At 46.1% G+C, this 22,184-nt stretch overlaps 1 protein-coding gene across 1 annotated transcript in view; it reads left to right on the forward strand.

Moving 5' to 3' along the window:
- The window catches only part of csmd2 (CUB and Sushi multiple domains 2), a 1,866,499-nt gene that overhangs the window by 1,740,081 nt on the left and 104,234 nt on the right, over positions 1 to 22,184 (forward strand). The window contains exons 54-56 of the mRNA XM_078237109.1: positions 5,212 to 5,385; positions 5,479 to 5,667; positions 8,695 to 8,868. Of these exons, the coding sequence (XP_078093235.1) occupies positions 5,212 to 5,385; positions 5,479 to 5,667; positions 8,695 to 8,868 (537 nt within the window). The remainder of the gene's footprint in view (positions 1 to 5,211; positions 5,386 to 5,478; positions 5,668 to 8,694; positions 8,869 to 22,184) is intronic.

The raw sequence follows: 22,184 nt of genomic DNA on the forward strand, positions 1-22,184 counted from the left end.
TGTCCCCTGCGCAGACACATCGGCTGCCACGGTGATCAAGGCATTCCGTGATCTTTTTACCCTGTTCGGGTACCCCAGCTATATCCATAGTGACAGGGGCTCGTCGTTCATGAGCAATGACTTGAGGCAATTCCTGCTCTCATACGGGATTGCCTCTAGTAGGACCACGAGTTACAACCCTAGGGGTAATGGACAGGTGGAACGAGAGAATGCTACAGTCTGGAAGGCTGTCCTATTGGCGTTGAAGTCCAAAGGCCTTCCAGTCTCCCGTTGGCAGGAGGTCCTCCCTGATGCGCTTCACTCCATTCGCTCCCTCCTGTGTACGGCAACCAATGCTACTCCCCACGAAAGGATGTTCTCATTCCCTCGGAAGTCGTCCTCGGGGATATCTTTACCAGCCTGGTTGACATACCCAGGACCCGTCCTCCTGCGGTGACATGTAAGGGCCCGCAAGTCCGACCCCTTGGTCGAACAGGTCCACCTCCTCCACGCCAACCCTCAGTATGCCTATGTGGCATATCCTGACGGGCGAGAGGACACAGTCTCGACCCGCAGGGGACGTAGCAACTCCTGTCGCTCCCATACCCCCAGTGACGAATCCCTTATCCCTTATTTCTCCCCCGGATGTGGCACGGACAGCATCGGGACCAGTGCTTAACAATTTTACTCCAATGCACAGCTTGCCTGAGCCCCGAAGATCGTCGCCACCGCAGAATGTGTCAGGATCCCCTGCACTACCGTTTCATCAGGGTCAACCGGCCTGTGAGTCCGTGGGAGAACAGCTGGACGCCGTTTTGTGGAGAACGCCACCGCAAGTGCCTACTCCGGTGTCACCGCCGGTATTGAGGAGGTCACAACGACGGTGCGGTCCTCCAGACCGTCTGAACTTATAATCTGTTGACATTTTAGTCTATTTTCGTACCCCGCCGGCCTTTCTTCTCAAAGGAGGGGTGAATGTGGTGAACCATCGTTGGTTCCCACTGGATAGTACTGGGCCAGGGCTGGCCAGGACTATGGGAATGTATATAGGTTACTGTGGGATTGTACTAATGTTGTTGTTGGGCTAGGGTGGGATTGATACACCTGTGATTGTTACTGTTGTGGCACATCCCAGTCGGGCTCCGCCTCCTGGGAGAGGTATAAGACCCCCTGCTCGGACGGGACCCCTTCAGTCTGGGATAGTGTGTTAAAGTTCTGATAGTTCCATTGTTAGTTCATAAAAGCCTTCTTTTACCGAAGCTTTGAGCCTCGTGTCCAATTGATGCGCATCAATGAGGTAAGGATCTTAAATTATTTTGCGCTTTTGGGGCAGCACGGTGGCACAGTGGTTAGCACTGCTGCCTCACAGCACCAGGGATCCGGGTTCAATTCCTGGCTTGGGTCACTGTCTGTGCGGAGTTTGCACATTCACCCCGTGTCTGCATGGGTTTCCTCCGGGTGCTCCAGTTTCCTCCCACAGTCCGAAAGACGTGTTGGTTAAGTGCATTGGCTATGCTAAATTCTCCCACAGTGTCCCCGAACAGACGCCGAGTGTGACAACGAGGGGATTTTCACAGTAACTTCATTGCAGTGTTAATGTAAGCCTACTTGTGACACTAATAAACAAACTTGATACTTTAAACTTTATTCTTAGGAGAGCTTTGGATTAATTGCTCATATGCTATTGTTAGAATTCACAAGGCGTTAGCTAAATTGGCTTCGGGCCACTGATTAGGGTGCCAGACAGCGAAAGTATTAGCACCATGTACAGCAAAATCAATGTGATTAAATGGGAACACGTCATGTTCATATTCCGAGGTTTATGCCTCTACCTTTTGAATAGAGGCCTGTCTGGTCATCCACCAGCACCAGTCCACAGCTTTTCACGTCACAAATAAGATGTTGTATTGTGGGCAGCAAGCTGAATTTGTAAATTGCCTCCCGAACATATACAGCATCTTTAACTTAAAGCAATGTGGAGGCTTAAAGCTGATTGGGACCCAGTTTGACTAAAATTGTACTGAGAAGCACAGAATTCCTACAGTGCAGAAGGAGGCCATTTAGCCCATCAAGCTTGCACCGGCAACAATCCCACCCAGGCCCTATCAGCTTAACCCCACGTATTTACACTGCTCGTACCCCTGACACTGAGAGTCAATTTAGCATGGCCAATCCACCTAACCCACACATCTTTGGACTGTGGGAGGAAACCGGAGCACCCGGAGAAAACCCATGCAGACATGGGGAGAATGTGCAAACTCCACACAGACAGTAACCCGAGCCGGGAATCGAACCCGGGTCCCTGGCGTTGTGAGGCAGCAGTGCTAACCACTGTGCCACTGCGCCGCACTATACACAATACCTCATTCCAAGTGACAAGACAAGGGGACTATTTGTTGTCAGGTTACTGGCAATCAGATTCAATGTGGATTTTACGGCCTTACTTGTCCCAAAACTGTAAAATCCCGCCCGAGGTCAACAGACCTTTCCATGGCCCGCCTGCTCCGATTCCCGTGGTGGACGAGATGGTAAAATTCCAGCCATTAAATCTTTGTGCAAGAACATCAAAGCATGGACTGCTTCATATTCCTTCCTTCTTTCCTCTTGGGAAGACCTCCCAGTTTATATTTCCCTCACGTCACACAGCTGGTACCCTGACACGGCGAATCATGGCCCAGCAAGACAGCATCTAACCCTTGCCCCTTGACATTCAATGACATTACCATCCCATACTACAAACATCCTTGGGGTTCCAGTTGACCAGAAACTGAATTGGACTGGGCATATAAATACTGTGGGTACAAGAGCAGGTCAGGGACTGGGAAATCTGTGGTGAGTAACTCACTTCCTGACTCTCCAAAACCTGTCCATTTACAAAGCACAAGTCAGGAGTGTGATGGAATACTCTCCACTTGTCAGGATGAATGTAACTTCAACAGCACTCAAGAAGCTTGACACCATCCAGTGACAAAGCAGCCTGCTTTATTGCACCCCATCCACCACCTTCAACATTCACTTCCTCTGTCAGCAATGCACAGTGGCAGCAGTGTGTACCAGCTGCAAGATTTGGTGCAGCAACTCACCAAGGCTACTTCGACAGCATCTTTCAAACCCGCAACCTCTACCACTTAGAAGGACAAGGGCAGCAGATGTGTGGGAACACCACAACCTGCACCTTCCCCTCCAAGCCAAACACCATCCTGACGTGGAACCAGATCACCGTTCTTTCATTGTCACTGGGCCAACATCCTGATGCTCCCTTCCTCACAGCACTGTGAGGGTTCCAATAGTGGATCGCAGCAGTTCAAGAAGATGCTGACTACCACCTTCTCAAGGTCAACTTGGGATGGGTAATAAAGATACTGACTTAGCCAGCGATGCCCCACATCCCTTGCAATTAAAAAAAAGCCTATTTTCTCTGATTTTCCACAACACAATCACTTAGGCTCAAGTCTTTTACAATTCAAAGTGTTGTTTTTTGTACCACTTGAGGCACAGTAGTAATGCAGATAGTGCGTGTTTGGAGCAAACTGCCTTGATCCTTTAGGATGGATTTTATTTCAAGCATCCAGTGGAGCACTAATTCATAAGATTGAAAAATAGAAAGGATAACACATGAAATTGGATAATCTTCCAGTAGTTGACAGGTCACATGCAGGTCTCCAGGATCTGTTTAATGGCTATGCTCATTTTAAACAATAGCTCAGTCCTTTGCAATAAATAGGAAGCGTCTCACTGGTGCTAGTGAGTTTTTAAGAGTTCTTTCATTCTTGCTAAAGACAGTCATAACTCACGCTGGTGGAGCTTTTGAGTTATGGATCTTTCTGCATTGTGAAAAAATGGAGGTAATTTACTGTTACCAGTCAGATTCAGTGCACTGGGAATGAGCAAATGGTTGACTACTGGGCTGGCACTCCACACTTTATACTGAATGAGCAGTGACAATTCACTTCCAGTCAGTGCTAACCTAACTGTTGTTTCAATGTGAACTCCTGTTCAGGGTATATAAATTATGCACCGAGTTTACTCATATGCGGTACTGTGCGCTTTGAATATTTCTCTGTGTGTACTACGATGTGCCTAAGGGGTAACTGTAGTATTTCAGAGTTTCTCATTGACAAAAAAATTCGGACAGTGCTCCCGAATTCCCAATATGTTTTCCCGCAAGGTATAACCTTGTATCAGCAATACAATTGCTTAAATTGCCTCGCGACAGCAATGCATGAATTTCTCCCAGGCATGTGAGGTAACATCTTGTGTACGGTGAGTTTCAGTGGACATGGATGTTAGTTATTGGGTTATCTCTTCTGAGCTTCCCAGCATCGGATTCGGGTGGGTGGGAGATACCCCAAGTATTCACTGGAGACCCTCTCAGAACCTCACAGGTAATGGTTTGCACAGCAACTGCCCAGAAGTGCAAACTTCCCCTGGGCTATTGCCCTGTGTTGGGCAACCATCTGAAAATTGCAAACTTTAGATGGTCCCACCAGGGTTACACCAACAGTTACCCCCCAAAAAGTTCTAAGAATCAAAATCTTTTCTTTCTTCTGGGTAACTACTGTACAGAGTCAGACCAAACCCCTACAGGAACATCCCCCCCCCCCCTCCCCCACACATACACACACCACCACCACAACACACCCAAACACCCAGGGGGCACCCCTCATGGTCTGACAAGCCCCCCCCCCCCCACCACCCCGCCCGCCCACAGGATGTCTTCCACCCACCAAACCCCTGACTACCCCCCGATCATGAAATTTCCCCTCCCCCTACATCGGACTCATCCCCACCATACCCCTCCAGCCAGGCCTGAGCCGGCCTGACCGTACCCCCCCACCCCCATTGGCACAATCCAATTCCACCCAACCCCCCCCCACGCACGCCCAAGGCCCAACACCTCTGCTTCTCTGCCCCCCCGCCCCTCCCCCCTCCTCCCTGCCCTCCTGCATTATGTTGGTTTCCTGATGCATTCTCCTGACAAGAAAATGGACCTTTGGTGTGTATTTCGGGAAGCTCAGTGACTCTCACATTTTCCACAGACTCTGGTTAGATTTTCTGTGGTGTATTTTGGGTCACGGGTCTAATAGCCATTGATAGTTCCAAACAGAGACGTATTAAAAGCTTTGAATGGTCAATGGAGGAACGGCTAGTTGGGAATCAAAGTCTCACTGGGAGATATTACAGAATGCTTATGTATTACACAATAACGATTGTGTTATTTTCTTCTCACAGCCATTACATGCGGCCACCCTGGTAATCCAGGTAATGGCATAACACATGGAACTCAATTCAACCTGAATGATATTGTTCGATTCACTTGTAACCCAGGTTACACAGTGCATGGCGCCATTAGCTCCCAATGCCAATCCAACGGACAGTGGAGCAACTCACTTCCCATGTGCAAAGGTATGAACGACGACTGTTGCAAAGTTACAAAGCTTTTCGGGCTACGTGAAAATGGGGTAGAAAGACCTTTTGCATCTTCTTACTTTCCTACAGTGGTCAACTGTTCAGATCCAGCACATGTTGAAAATGGTATTCGTCGGGTGCAACTGAACATTGCGCAAAGATTCAGTTATGGTAGCAGCGTGTCATATGAGTGCAATGCCGGATACTACCTGTTGGGATCAGATGTGCTGACCTGTCAAGGAGATGGTTCCTGGGATAAATCTCTCCCCAAGTGCCTGCGTAAGTGATTTTCAGGGCTTTAAGACTTTAGAAATGGCGAGTCTGTGAATGTCAAGTAATTAACTGAGTTAACAAATGTGAGTTACAAAAGGCTGAATTTTACAGCCCCTTGCTGGAATATTTGGGGCGGCACAGTGGTTAGCACTGCTGCCTTACAGCACCAGGTACCCGGGTTCGATTCTGGCCTCGGGTCATGGTCTGTGTGGAGTTTGCACATTCTCCCCGTGCCTGCATGGGTTTCCTCCCACAGTCCAAAGATGTGTGGGTTAGGTTGATTGGCCAGGCCAGATTGACCCAAATGTCAGAGGGATTAGTGGGGTAGATGTTGTGGGGTTGCGAGAATAGGGCCTGGGTGGGATTGTGGTCGGTCCGATGGACCGGGTGGCCTCCTTCTGCACTATCGTGATTCTATTCTATGATTTGATGGTTGAGGGTGGAGGAGGGTGGCGGGGGGACAGTTGGGAAAACTTGGAAAGTAAAATGGTCAGCCTGGTCACCATCTTTCTGCCCACCCCAGCCTGTCACCCATATTGCAGTGGGCAAGCAAGGTACCAGGTAGCCACAAACCACAAAAGAAAATGATGTTGGAGCGAAGCGACTTCTTGTGAGCTGTCCCCCTTTAATTTCTTTTTTTACTCCCGTGTTGCACTTCTAAAACTGAATTCTAAGTCTTTTAAACTGTCTATCATATATTAAGCTGATCTTTCTCTTCACCCGACCTGTAACTGCAACACTATATTCTGCACCCTCTCCTTTTCCCCTATGTACATCACAAGGGTATACTTCTCACACCATGCCAATACATGTGGTACAAAATCCAATCAAACAAAAACATGCCCTTAGATTTATCGAGGTGCTTAAGTGGCCAATTCTGATGCCAACAGATTTTTCAGTTGTGTATGTGTGGTGGTGGCAGAGGTAGGTGGGGAGGGGGGTGTCATCTGCCCGATATTCTTTTGTTTAAACAGAAATTTGCAAGTTATTTCATAATATCAGGGAATCATCACTACTTTACACACAAAAGACATGTACCTCTTCCTGAAATACAATCACTGACCACTGCAGTCAGAACTGTGATCCGTAGTGCTCGTCACGATCTCCAAAGGAAAAGGGGAGGAAAAAAATGACTGGAATTGAAACATTTATTGGTGCCATCATTGCATCGCACTGATGGCACCAATGTTGAATGTAGTGTTACTTCGTGACTGAAGGAACCTCTAAAATTCAGTAAAGAAAAGCTTCAAACGAGCCAAAATCAACCCTTCCCTGAGGTTTTTTTTAAAAATGGACATTCGTGAGATTCTTGTGCACGATTCCTTCATCAAAAATGTTGAATAAACGTGCCTGTTTTTGAGTACTATGAAATAGTGCCACGGTTGCTATGGTGACCAGTAAGAGCCTTCAAGGCACTGATGGCCAACCGGAGGGTTTTTCCTTTCTATGTTGTGTTTGTTGTGTTGACCATGCTCTATTTGTGGTACAAATCCTTCTAAATCTTAGCGGTAGCTATTGGGTGTAAATTGTGCTAACAGCCACTGGAAGACAAGTGGGCGATTTTTCGACTCCACTGTAGTTTATTCACTCGGACTTCCAGATGGAACATGAGCCAAAATTTTACAGCCACGCCCGCCCTGGAATTGGGGCGGCCGTGGCTCGCAGAACGGAATTCCCCATTGGTCTCGGACAGGATTTTACAAGCCTCGCCCAAGTGAGGTCATAAAATACCGGCCATAATTTCACAAATGGAGAATGAGCTCTGATCCCACTAAAATGAAATGTTTGCATATCATGCAGTGCTTTTTTAAAGTTTATTTATTAGTGTCACAAGTAGGCTGACATTAACAATGTAATGAAGTGACTGTGAAAATCCCAACTCCGGTGCCTGTTCGGGTACACTGAGGGAGAATTTAACATGGCCAATGCACCTAACCAGCACGTCTTTCAGACTGTGGGAGGAAAAAGGGAGCACCCGGAGGAAACCCACGCAGGGAGAACGTGCACCACACAGACAGTGACCCAAGCCGGGAATTGAACCCAGGACTCTGGTGCTGTGAGGCAGCAGTGCTAACCACTGTGCCACCGTGCATTCTATAGCAACAAGTGACAGTAGACGATCAATTTCTCAAGATTTTCTTTCTGTTATTTTTTTTATTCATTCGTGGGACATGGGTATCAATGGCTGGCCAGCATTTATTGCCCATCCCTAGTTTCCCAAGGGCAGTTGAGAGTCAATCACATTGCTGTGACTCTGGAGTCACATGTAGGCCAGACTAGGTAAGGGTGGCAGGTTTCCTTCCCTAAAGGACACTAGTGAACCAGATGGGTTTTTCCGACAATCGACAATGGTTTCGTGGTCATCAGTAGATGCTTAATTCCAGATTTTTTTTTAATTGAATTCAAATTCCACCATCTGCCATGGTAGGATTTGAATCTGGGTCCCCAGAACATTAATTGAGTTCCTGGATGAATGGTCTAGCGATAATACCACTAGACCATCGCCTCCCAATGAAGACATCGGAACTTCCTGAGGTATTATAGAATCTTAATAAGGACCATTCAACCGATGAAAACATCTACATTCAGTTAGAGCCCCAGCAACCTCCCCCACCCACCCCCACAACCACCCCCAACCCCTTTGTTTACCATCTCAAATAATTCCAGTGAACTTGGTTGTGAATCATGATCAACCACTTCTCAAAGCAGAGTAGACTCTCCTGATGGATATCTGTTCCCTTTGGATGTTCAGTTGCAAGTCATGTGATGTCCGCAATCATTTTTCCCAATATAAAGTTCAGAAGTTTGTAATTACTAGTGCTTTACCCCATTTTTGAATATTGGAGCTACACTGACCATCCTTTAATCTGTTGGGTGCATTTAGAGCATTATGTACTCCACCTTATGTATTATACAGAACATGCTCCCAATTATATGTTACGGGTCACCCAAGTATTGTTATATTTAATGCTCTACTCAGATATGCATTTTGAATGAAACGTTTATTTTCTGTCTCATTTCTTTGTTTTCTAGTGGTGGCCTGTGGTCATCCTGGCATTCCGCCCAGTGCGGAACTCTATGGTAACCAGTTTACAGTTGGTTCCACAGTCCGGTACCATTGTGACAGAAATCATCGCCTGATTGGAAATGCCACACGTATCTGCCAACTGGATGGACGCTGGAGTGGATCGTTACCACACTGCTCAGGTAAGCCTTCTCACATCAGCACACAGGGTTCGGAAACTACCATAGAGTCATAGAATCCCTACAGTGCAGAAGGAGGCCTTTCGGCCCATCAAGTCTGCACCGACTCTTATCAAGGTTAACCCATAACCCTGCCTATTTACCCCGAACCTTGAGACACTAAGTCGTTAGTTGATTCAGAGAATCCCTACGGTGCAGTAGGAGGTTATTTAGCCCATCGAGTCTGCACCAGCTCCCCTACAGACAATGCCACCCAGAACCTTTCTCCGTAACCCCACATATTTTCCCCTCTAATCCCCCTAACCAATACATTTTGGGCAATTTAGCTAGGCCAATCAACCTAACCTGCACGCCTTTGGACTGTGGGAGGAAACCGGAGCACCCGGAGGAAACCACGCAGACCATAGGGAGAAGGCGCAGTTAACGCACAGGCAGTGACCCAAGCCAGGAATCGAACCTGGGTCCCCGGCACTCTGAGGCAGCAGTGCTAACCACTGTGCCGCCCAGACAAAGCAGTTGTTGTCTTAGCCTGGATATGCTTAATGATAAATAGACAGACAGATATCTTAAATCTCTTTGACATTAAAACAACAATTATTGCATTTATATCGGCTGAGATTTTATGGTCATTCTTGCTGGTGGGAGTTTTGGTCTCAGTGACGGTATCCCCTGCTGCGGGATCCCTGCAGCGGAGGATGTGAACAACGGGAAAACCCATTGACAGCGGGAGGACTGGAAGATCCTGCTACTGGCCAATGGTGGGCCACCTCCACCACTGCGAAACACACCGCCAGGATGGACGGACAATTCCACTCATAGGGCTAAAGCTTGTCAAAAAAAAAGGCAGAATGTTGCATAACCTTGCTATACAGAGATTGGGGCACCATCTTTAAAGGGCACCCGGTCATAAACTGAGGAAACCACCCACCTCTATGGGGCATCCTCTCCTTCCCACCCTCCACCCTGATCATAGGCCCCTTCTACCCCCTGCCTATCCCCTCCCCCAGCCCCAAAGTCTGAGCCAGTACTCTCCCCCCTCCCCCCCCCCACCTGCCATCACCTGAATCCCCAGCTCCTCTGTCTGTCCCCAGCCATCAGCACATCTAAATGAATCCCCCCACTCCTCCCCATGAGGTTCCCACGAGGGCTCTGCCCTTGACAAGGTACCAACCTGGCAGTGGCAACCTGTGCCGAGGGGCAGTGCCAGGGGCATTGCCAGGCCATTACCTGGCCATGTGTCTCTTCCCACGGGCAATACTTACCTTTGCGCTCCCAGAGAGACCCCCGCGATGAGTGATGGGTGAACCTGTTGTAAACTGCACTGACGTGACATAATGTCTAAAGGTTGAGGGGGGGGGGGGGGGGGTGGTCAATATCTGGCGACAGGGGCTGGTTAATTCTATTAAATTCGAATGCATGAAAGCAGGTTCATACCCATTATGAGTGAGAACCCGATGACGATGCCCTCTAGGGATGGGGAAGATCCAAAATCGCAAACTGGGTGATGAGATCTGCGATTTGCGGGTCTTGAGCTTCACCGGCATTAGCATGATGGTGAGCGCCAGCCCAAGATACCCACCCCTTGGTGTTTTTAACTGGTAAGTCATCATACTGTACCTCATAAAGGTGACTTCAAGTCGGAATGGTTTAAGGAGGGAATTCCAGAGCTCGGAACCTCGGCAACTGAAGCCAAAGGAGCAGTGAAGGAAATGGGATGTGCAAGAGGCCGGAATTAGGGTGGGACACAGGAACTGTGAAGGATTGTAGGGCTGGAGCAGCTTCCAGAGTCAGACACGGTCTGATGTTACACAATGTGAAAAATCCTGATATGATCTCTTTCAAAACAGCTATGCAAGGGGTAAAGGCAAGAAGAGGAGAAAAAAAAATAGCTCCAACTGCAAGCTGAAGCAGACCATGAAGCAATGATTAATGATTTGCATTAAGAATCCCTGAGATAAAACCTGATGTGTGGAAGGTCTGTCTTCTAGAATTATGTATCAAGGCTATGCGGTGCTGGCGTAATGTGCTTCATTTCTAGTTATCGAGCTGATGCCTCGAGTGTAAAAAGGGCATTAAAATGACAAAAGAAAAATGTTGTATTTAATGTGGCAAGAGAAGTGAAGGATAATAAGTTATAGTGAGAGAAAGTGTAAAACAAGAAATGGAGTGGCTCTCCTGGAATTGGGATCGGTTGAGGTCACAGACGGATATAACAGAGAACGAAAACTTCTAAAACAAATGTCTTTTGTTTAGCAGGTAGTTGATCTGGAAAGGGAAACAGGTGGCACAGCAGAGTTGAGTTGTTCTATTCACACTTACCATCTCGGTTGTGTAAGAGTCCAGATGTATCTGGGGTGTGAGGGTGCGGAGAATGATGAACTACTTGGGCTGAATTCTCCGGCCTCCCAGCTGCGTGTTTCCCGTTGGCGGGAGGTGGTGTGTTGTTTGCTAGCAGTGGGGGGGAATCTCTGGTCCCTCCACTGTCAATGGGAATTCCCATTGACATCACTCCACGCCAGCGGGACCAGAAAGGGGGTGCGCTGCTGGTGGGACTGGAGAGTCCCGCTGGCATGAACAGCCGGAGAAATCCGGCCCTAGTGTTCATCATCATGATCCCCCGGAATGTAACCGCAACTTCAGGCTGAATATTTTTTCAATCCTGAAGCTGTGGTCTGTCATTCAGTGCACTGATAGAGGCTCTGCTGTGGACCACCACCCACACCCATTCACCCATCACCCCCACCCATTCAGCCACTGTCCTCCCACCCATTCATCCATCACCCTCCCATCCATTCACCCACCATCCCCACCCATTCAGACCCCGCCCATTCACCCAGCTCCCCCCAGCCATTCACCCACCGCCCTCCCACCCATTCACCCACCGCCCTCCCACCCTTTCACTCAGCGCCCCTCAGCCATTCACCCACCGCCCCCATCCACCGCCCTCCCACCCATTCACCCACCGCCCTCCCACCCTTTCACTCAGCGCCCCTCAGCCATTCACCCACCGCCTCCCACCCATTCACCCACCGCCTCCCACCCATTCACCCACCGCCCTCCCACCCATTCACCCACCGCCCTCCCACCCATTCACCCACCGTCCCCACCCATTCACCCACTGTCCCCTCCCATTCACCCACCGCCCCCCAGCCATTCACCCGCCGCCCCCCCAGCCATTCACCCACCGCCCTCCCACCCATTCACCCACCGCCCTCCCACCCATTCACCCACCGCCCTCCCACCCATTCACCCACCGCCCTCCCACCCATTCACCCACCGCCCTCCCACCCATTCACCCACCGCCCTCCCACCCATTCACCCACCGCCCTCCCACCCATTCACCCACCGTCCCCAGCCATTCACCCGCCGCCCCCCAGCCATTCACCCACCGCCCTCCCACCCATTCACCCACCAGCCCCACCCATTCACCCAGCGCCCCCACCCATTCACCCAGCGCCCCCCAGCCATTCACCCAGCGCCCCCCAGCCATTCACCCACCGCCCTCCCACACATTCACCCACCATCCCCACCCATTCACCCAGCGCCCCCACCCATTCACCCAGCGCCCCCCCAGCCATTCACCCACCGCCCTCCCACCCATTCACCCACCATCCCCACCCATTCACCCAGTGCCCCCACCCATTCACCCAGCGCCCCCCAGCCATTCACCCAGCGCCCCCCACCCATTCACCCTCACTTTCCCCCAGAACCAGAAATCTTAGAAATCAGTGAAAATCACAACTGTTCAACTCCCACATCACTGCTGGAAACTTCATGTCGAGTCAGACCTTGTTCAATGAGGCATAACTGGAATTTAATAGTGTCGTGATGAATAAAATTTGATAAACAACAGAACAGGCCCAGAAAAAATTAATTTCTAATTGTGAAGTAAATTAAATGATTTATTAATGGGTTTTTCAGAATATTTTACCTCCTATCTTCACTCCATTTGTTTGTCCCAGTCTTTAATTTGCTCGATGTAAAAAAAATTAAAGATATTTTATTTCCTGGTTGGGTGTCTGTGAAAATACTTTAATGTGATTGGCTACTTGAATATTTTTTCTTGTTTTATATGCTCCAATTGCCATCAGTTGCAATACCACCGCCAGACAATAGAGGTGAAATTCTCACTAGAGAGATCACTGGGACCTCTCTCTCCCTCTGAAAGGTTGACTGGAGAAGCCAGGGGCAAGTGCCAACTCTCCAGATGGAGAGAGAGGAAAAAAACACCTCTTCTTTTTTCTTGCAGACCCAAGCAGAATCTATCTGTCCTTCTCTGTAAGCTTAGTTCCTCCCAGTTGCACATGACGCTTTCTCTTGTCAATCAACCTAATTGAACCGTAATCTGAACCCCAGGGGAAACCCTAAAATACAGAAATGCATTAGCTCAGGTTAAAATAAACACCCCATTATCTCGAATCAATTATTCTTCTGCCTTCTCAGCAGGTGGGCTGCCTGGAGCAAACATATCGGCACTATTTAAACAGAGCTGAATTTTAAACAAACCCTTCACAAGAAACATGATAAAGATACATTTTTTAAAGGCAAAGTATTGTCACATAATTTGAAAGGTACCTGCACCTATACCTGAATGGCTGTAACTTGCAAGACTATGGACCAGTGGGAATAGAACGGACAGACAGTTTTCTTTCAGCCAGCACAGACACAATAGGCAAAATGGTCTCTTTCTGCACTGTAACCTTTCTATGGTTCTAGCAACACCAAATGCAACACTTGGACAGATTATCTGGTCATTATTGCCTGACAGTTTGTGGGACCTTGCTGTGCATGATCCCATGTTATAATGCTAGCTATACTTCAAAAGTATCCCATTGGCTCTCAACCTTTTGGGGACATTCTGAAATCATGAAAGGTGCTATAGAAAAACATTTTTTTCTTTCAGTATCCCGATATCCAGGATTATACTCGCAAAAACATCAATTATGTTGCTTGAAGCGAACATCATTAAATAAACGTACAGGGAATGAATCTGTAGATGACTAGATGTTTCCTTCAAACAACTCTTCCCATTAATAACAGTGCCCATATAGTTTGTGCATTCATGGAATCCCTACAGTGCAGAAGGAGGCCATCCGGCCCATCGACCACAATCCCACCCAGGCCCTATTCCCGTAACTCCTCATATTTACTCTGCTAATCCCTCTCCCACTAGGTTTAATTTAGCATGGCCAATCAACCTAACCCACACATTTTTGGACTGTATTGTACATTTTCTGTATCTGTCCTTAATCTGTTTTAAGGTAACACTTACATATGAACAATATGAGGGAAATAATAGATTATTGTGAACAGGATGTATTTTGTCTGCTTATTACCAGGAGAATTAGTGGCCTATGATGTTGGTAATCTTTTGGAATTGATCCATCAAACAACTGTAGACATTGAACTCTCACATTTTTCCTTATTTTACATGAGCTATCTAATTTAATCCAGAATCAGAAACAGAATAGCTTTCTTGGTTTCTCATGGGATATTATTAACTTTATTTATTAAGTGTTAAAAGTTAGCTTACACTAACACAGCAATGAAGTTACTGTGAAAAGGTGTAGCTGGCATTTAATGATAAACCATGGCTAGTATTTTGGACTGCAGTTGCACATTTTGAACATATATGAAACTGTGCAAACCTAATGTGGAGTCCTCACAGCCAGCCGCACAAGAGAGGAGACTCGACTAGACTTGAACCAAGAGATCGAAGAGGAAAGGATAGAGTTCCCAACCCACTCTATCACCCATTGTTTCGTACAAAGTAGCTATCTATAAATAAAGGATCATGCTTTATGTGCAAGATAACGTGCTCAAAATTATGCTCCCTTTTAATGTTTTAAAGATTTGAATTGTGCGTTCTTTGATGGAATATTTACTGAACAAAACCAGGATGTTAAAGCGCAATGGTTCTGTGATCAAGACTCATGGAAAATTCATGTTTTTGTTTGTTGTGATTGTATTCTCTGCAGAGTAGTTTAGAATAATTATCAGAGGAGAAAGAAATGCAAGCATGTTAATGCATACTTAATTTTTTTTTCATTTGTTAATCAAAAGCTGAATTAATCGACATCTGATTTTAAATTGTGGAGAACTTAAAGCAAGATCTGTAGCAAAACTGCGAATGAAAAAACAGATTGCTCAATAATTAAGCAAGTTGACCACAATATTCAAATGTTATTTACTCCTATTCCCAGAGGCCTTTCTTTGCTGTATAACATTTCTCTGGTGCAAGGTGTAACTCAAACAGATTCATCGTGAAAATTTGGTGCATTTTATTTTGCTTTGAGAACTTCCTTATCTGCCTGTTTTCCATTTCTCCCTCTCCGGTGATGGGCATCTGCACATTGGCAGTGCAATGCTGCCCGTGTCAGAAGGAACAGATTGCAAATTGCAACTGACGTAAACTAAAAGGGCAAATGGAAAGAATGTTTACTTGTCAGTTCGTTGGGCATCTGGCCCGCACAGACGGCCACCGCCATGTTGAGGAGTCTCCGAACAAAGGCCCTGAGAAATCTGAATCGGTCGGCTTCTTTTAGAATAGTGCAGAACAAGCATCTCTCCCTGCAGGAGTACAATCTACTCGATTTATTTAATTCCATTGAGTTTCAGAACAAATTGGGCTCGGCTGAGATTTAAGAACTTTCAGGTTTCTGTCGAAGTACTGCTGGGATTTAACCCGCTAAAGCCTCTCAAATTGACAGCATGGACTCTGGAAATCTCACTGCTGTTTATTCAAGTGGGACCAGTTTCCCAACTAGGTCACTGACTTATTCGGAGCTGAATAGGAAGAATTACTGCTGCCAATGACAGATCCACAGGTTAAAGATTCATGACTGCTGTCAGTTCCCAACAGTATCTTCATGTGTCTTATACCCTGCCTGACTTTGGTATCAGGCAATTAAGTCTGCCAAGAAGGTTTGACTCAATTTTAACCCTCCGTTAACAGACCCATCATCATGGAGCAATTTTGACTCTGCTTATCTCAAGAGGGGGAATGGTCTTTGGCTAGTTTGTGTTATGGCACAGCAGATGGTAAGCACCAAGCTGCCCAAATCCCAAAGGGAAACTTGAAACAAGTACCAGAATGGTTTTGCAATGTGTGCATCATGAGGAGGTTTTCTGAAATTAGGAAGTAACTTATCAGAGCAATCATGATGATTTTAAATTGAAGTGAAACATTTATTAAAGTAACAAAAAATAAAATAAATTACACTTAAAGAACACCTTGACACAGTTAACAGTACTTTTTAAACCTTTCCAAACCGATCTTGACTTGAATAACTCAGAGTTAAATCTCCCTTTAGGTGGCAGCAGTCCTTATAGATTTTCTAATCTATAAAATTCCAAGAACTTTACCACACAATGCCCTGCAGTTCCTTGGGTGTTCTCTGAGGGTGACAGCAAACTGGCTCTCCCAGTCTGGCCTTGTCCACTCTATGGGAGAAGTTTTCCATTTAAGTGCTGGACCAGGAGAGAAGAGCACTGCGCAGCCCACCAGCCACACAGCCGGTTTTTCTTGCTCCATGGCCCATCACTTGGAAGGAAAGACTCCTGGAGCTGTGTCCCGTGCCTTCACGCTGGCAGGCAGGGTCACCACATTGGTGTTCCAGAGATCGGGGTGGGGGGGGGCGGGGGTGCCTACGATTGCTGCGGGTGCAAAATCCTGGCCGATGTCTTCTTTGCAATCTTACCAGCTGCCACCCTCACACAACTTTTGCTGTTTTCTTAAATCTGTTTTTCTCATTTGATCTTGCCCCCTGTTCTTTCCTACCATCCCTTAGAAGTTATCTTTTCCCAAAATTCATTTTTAGACCCCTTTTTAGACTTTATGGCTACTATAAATTAAGAGTAAACCTACCCTATCTTTCCTCATTTGTTTACAATCTTCTATGTATGTTCCCTTTTGAAATGTAACAGCCAAATTCAACCCATTTTTTCCTTTGCCTTATGTAAATTCTTATGCAAGTTCTCTCTGCAACCTCAGTTCATCAGCATATCAAAGCGTTTGCCTTCACACCTTTCTCATTGATGTTTGTCCTTTGCAAGCTTTCTGTCTCTAATCCCATTGAACTAGTCACACCCCCAAAGGCATGATTTCCAATATAGGTTATATGATGGTGATATTCCTAAAACAAGAAATATTAAAACTCTTTTTTTCCTGACAGACTGATACATCAACTTACAGCACTTGCCATTAAAAGTTTTATAATTTCCTCATCAGCATTATGACAGCCATTTCTTTCCATGTAGATAAAATGCCCCGTGTACGACAGCTTGTGATATCATTGACGAGGGATTTGCCAGGTCTATAGGATATTTCTCTTCCTGTTCATAGGGAAATCCACAATCTTGAGAAAATTTTAGAATTTGAACTAAGCTCATTAGTAACATTTGAGCATAGTGAATTGTCAGGATGTAGGATATATTACCGCAGAAGATACCTAAGAAGTAAGAGTAGTGGGTTCTGGAGAGAAAAAAAAGAGGGAACTGGATTTGAAAAAATAGTCAGCCAGAATTTACCATTAACATAATGGTGAGGTTAATAGCGTTCACCACTATTAATAAGCAATGTCAGGCAAGGGCAGTGAAATGCTAAAATCCAGAAGTGCCGAGATACACTTTTCCACAATCGACTCTGTGAAAATGGGATCTCTGCACCTGACTCACCATTTGAATAATTAAATGGCATGCAGTTCCTTTATTTGCATCCTGGAATAAACTCACCACTGAAGGTTAGGATCTATCCTTTCAGTCCAAGTGCCCTTTTTAAATGTGTAATGAGTCTTAATGCCAAACAACCTCTCTGGCACTAAAACATTGTTGTTATAAGTGCAAAATCTCAGTCATTCAACTTTTAATTGTTGTTGGAGGCTTCTTAAAAAAAAAAAGATTTTTCTTTACCTTTTTTTTCTGTCCCTTCTTCCTCTTAATCAATTTTTGTCCTCTATATTTTACTTTCTGTACCTGCTTTGATTTTGAATTCACTGTTCTAACGTACACTCCTTGCTTCAGACCAAGTTGCTCCTCAACAATTCTAAAATCTGACTGACTGAGGAGACGCAACTTTGCTTGCTCAAATCATACAACTCCCAGACATCATGTAAAGGATGTTGTGCAAGGTGGCTCTCCAACTCCCAGCACCTTTTGGAACAAGGAACAATACAGCACAGGAACAGGCCCTTCGGCTCTCCAAGCCTGCGCCGCTCATGTGCCCAACTCGACCATTCGTTTGTATCCCTCTATTCCCAGTCTGTTCATGTGGCTATCTAGATAAGTCTTAAACAATCCCAGCGTGTCCGCCTCAATCACCTTGCTTGGGAGTACATTCCAGGCCCCCACCACCCTCTGTGTAAAATACGTCCCCCTGACATCTGTGTTGAACCTTGCTCCCCTCACCTTGAACCCGTGACCCCTTGTGTTCATCAGCTCAGACCTGGGAAAAAGCTTCCCACTGTTCACCCTATCTATGCCCTTCATAATTTTATACACGTCTATTAGGTCGCCCCTCATCCTCCGTCTTTCCAGGGAGAACGTCCCCAGTTTACCCAATCTCTCTTCATAGCTAAGACCCTTCATACCAGGCAACATCCTGGTAAACCTTTTCTGTACTCTCTCCAAAGCCTCCACGTCCTTCTGGTAGTGTGGTGACCAGAACTGGATGCAGCATTCCAAATGTGGCCGAACCAACGTTCTATACAACCGCAACATCATATGCCAACTTTCATATTCTATGTCCCGTCCAATAAAGGCAAGCATGCCATATGCCTTCTTCACCACCCTCTCCACCTGTGCTGCCACCTTTAAGGATCTGTGGACTTGTACGCCCAGGTCCCTCTGTGTGTCTATGCTCCTGATGGTTCTGCCATTTATTGTATAGCTCTCCCTTACATTAGATCTACCGAAATGCATCACTTCGCATTTATCTGTATTAAATTCCATCTGCCATTTCTCCGCCCAATGTTCCAGCCTATCTATATCCTGCTGTATTCTCTGACAATGTTCATCACTATCCGCAACTCCAGCAATCTTTGTGTCGTCCGTAAACTTACTGATCACACCAGCTACATCTTCCTCCAAATCATTTATATATATCACAAACAGCAGAGGTCCCAGTAAAGAGCCCTGCGGAACTCCACTAGTCACAGACCTCCAACCAGAAAACGACCCCTCCACTGCTACCCTCTGTCTTCTATGGCTAAGCCAGTTCTCCACTCATCGAGCTAGCTCACCTTTTATCCCATGAGATTTAACCTTTTGCACCAGCCTGCCATGAGGAACTTGTCAAACGCTTTACTGAAATCCATATAGACGACATCCACGGCCCTTCCCTCATCAATCATTTTTGTCACCTCCTCAAAAAACTCAACCAAATTTGTGAGGCATGACCTCCCTCATACAAAACCATGCTGTCTATTGCTAATGAGATTATTCAGTTCTAAATGCGCATATATCCTATCTCTAAGAATCTTCTCTAACAATTTCCCTACCACGGACGTCAAGCTCACCGGCCTATTTACCCAGGTTATCCTTGCTACCCTTCTTAAATAACGGGACCACATTTGCTATCCTCCAATCCTCTGGGACCTCACCTGTGTCCAGCGAAGAGACAAAGATTTCTGTTAGAGGCCCAGCAATTTCATCTCTTGCCTCCCTGAGGAGTCTAGGATAGATGCCATCCAGCCCTGGGGATTTGTCTGTCTTAATGTTTCCTAAAAAACCTAACACTTCCTCCCTTGTAATTGAGATTTTTTCTAACGGGTCAACACATCTCTCTGAGACACTACCAGTCAACATGTCCCTCTCCTTTGTGAATACTGATGCAAAATATTTGTTTAGGATCTCACCTACTTCCTTTGGTTCTCAGCATAATTCCCCTCCTTTATCCCTGAGAGGTCCGATTCTTTCCCTAACAACCCTCTTGTTCCTAACGTATGTATAAAATGCCTTAGGATTCTCCTTAATCCTGTCTGCCAAGGACATTTCGTGACCCCTTTTTGCCCTTCTAACTCCCTGTTTGAGTTATTTTCTACTTTCTCTGTATTCCTCCAGTGCTCCATCTGTTTTTAGCTGCCTGGACCCCATGTTTGCCTCTTTTTTTCTTTTTGATTAGACCCACAATTTCACTGGTTATCCATGGCTCTCGAATCCTACCTTTCCTATCCTTCCTCTTTACAGGCACATGCCTGTCCTGCAGTCCTATCAACTGCTCCTTAAAAGACTCCCACATGCCAGATGTGGATTTACCCTCGAACAGCCTCTCCCAATCAACAGCCACCAAATCCTGCCTAATCCAGCTGTAGTTAGCCTCCCCCCAATTCAGCACCTTACCCATAGGACAACACTCATCTTTTTCCATTACTATCCTAAAGTTTACAGAATTGTGGTCACTATTTGTCACAGATGTTCATGGAAAGGCAATGGGCAGGAATAGCAGTTATTGTTCATTCACTGCTCAGTAAAATTTGTTTCAGTAATTTTTGAGAGAGAAAAATAATGGAGCAGGCTAAATGAACCTATGTGGACTCCTGTCATTGTTACATTCCCATAGCAACTTGCAAGGGGACAAAAATGAATCAGTAATTTTGGTGTGCATGAAGAAGGATGATGTTTTAGTAAATTCCCAAGCAATCCAATGTGATTATAACCTGTTACAAATCGTTATTATTTTCCAGTAAATCTCCTTGTTGATAAATATACCCTTCTGATAATAATTAGTCTGTGTTTTAACCATCATTGCTATGATATACTTAGCAACTCAGCTTGGAAGCATCTGCATAACAATTAAAAATGTATCATTTTAATAAAACTTGTGGAATATTTTAAATAGGGGAGGGGTAATAATGATGTAAAAAAATAGGATCCTGGCAAAATAATAAAATGGGTCATAATTACCTGTCAAAATAACAGAGAGGTCACTAGCATGCAGTTATTTATGTGACAAATTCAAATGTGTAGCTGAATTTAATGTCCTAACGTTGCTCTCCAAGTTGTGCTGCTCTACCATTTCAGGATCACAGAATTGGCACGGTGCAAAAGAAGGCCATTCGGCCCATCATGTCTGCACCAGCTCTCCAAATGAACATTTGTGTGGCATTCTCCTGCCAGTTCCCCCTAACCCTGCAGATGTTTCATTCAAATAATCATCTCATGCTTTGCAAAAATGTGATTTCACGGCCTGTCTCACTGTGGGTTTAAAATTGCTGCATTTGTATTTTTCTCTTCCTGCACCTAGTGGTGCACAAGGCAGAGTTTCATCTGTTTCCACAGAAAGTTTTATCTGCAACAGGCCACTAGCCTGTCGCCAGAGGCAAATAGCTTGAAGGGTGTCACTCCGCATCAAGCACAGCTGACCAGGCATCTCTCCTGCTCTTACTATCCACCATTGACCTGTGGGAAGGATTTTGCAGGTAGATACTCATCCCGTAGGTCACACTGTGAACACACCTCCCTTGGCCATCACATTTCCGGGTTGGGACTTGAATATGGAGCTTCTGGTTCAGTGGCAGGGATGCTAGCCACTGTGTCACTGGACCTCTATCTATATTTGTGCAGTAGGTACAAACAAAACTTGGCACAGAAAATGTATTTTCCATTTTAGCGAAGGTACTCTTTTACCTGGAATTCTGTGGAATATACAGTAGAGAAAATCGAGCAATCAGCTCTATTAGTCCATACTGAGTCTTCACAAGTCTCCTCCCATCCTACTTCATTTCACTCTATCAGCATACCTTTCTATTATTTCTTCCTCATGTCCTTGGACAGCATCAATATATCTTTGCAAATTCTGCTGAATTCCATATTGAAGCTGCTATGGACATGGCCTAACCCAACCAGCATTATTTCACAAACATTTTCCTGAATGGACGCAAAGCTGAAACCCTGCCCAATTTCCCTTCTTAATAAACCCATAGGCTGAAATTTTCCCGTCGTTCCATTTGCCGGGATCTTCCTATCCCACTGACAAAGACGTTCCCTATGGAAACCATGAACAACAGGAAAATGCTTTGACTGCGGTGGGACTGGAAGACCGGCCAATGATGGGCCACCTCCGTCATTGAAAAATACATTGCATTGGGGGCGCAAATGCACTCTAAATCTCCTGCCCCTTACCTTGGATGGGATGATGGCACAATGGTCAGCACGGCTGTCTCACAGTGCCAGGGACCCAGGTTTGATACCAGCTTTGGGTGACTGTGTGTGGAGTTTGCACGTTCATCCCGTATCTTTCGGATGCTCCAATTTCCTCCCACAGTCCAAGGTTAGGTGGATTAGCTGTGGTAAATGCGTGGGGTTACAAGGATAGGGCGGAG

This window comes from Mustelus asterias, chromosome 21 (genome assembly GCF_964213995.1).
Source record: "Mustelus asterias chromosome 21, sMusAst1.hap1.1, whole genome shotgun sequence".
NCBI lineage: Eukaryota > Metazoa > Chordata > Chondrichthyes > Carcharhiniformes > Triakidae > Mustelus > Mustelus asterias.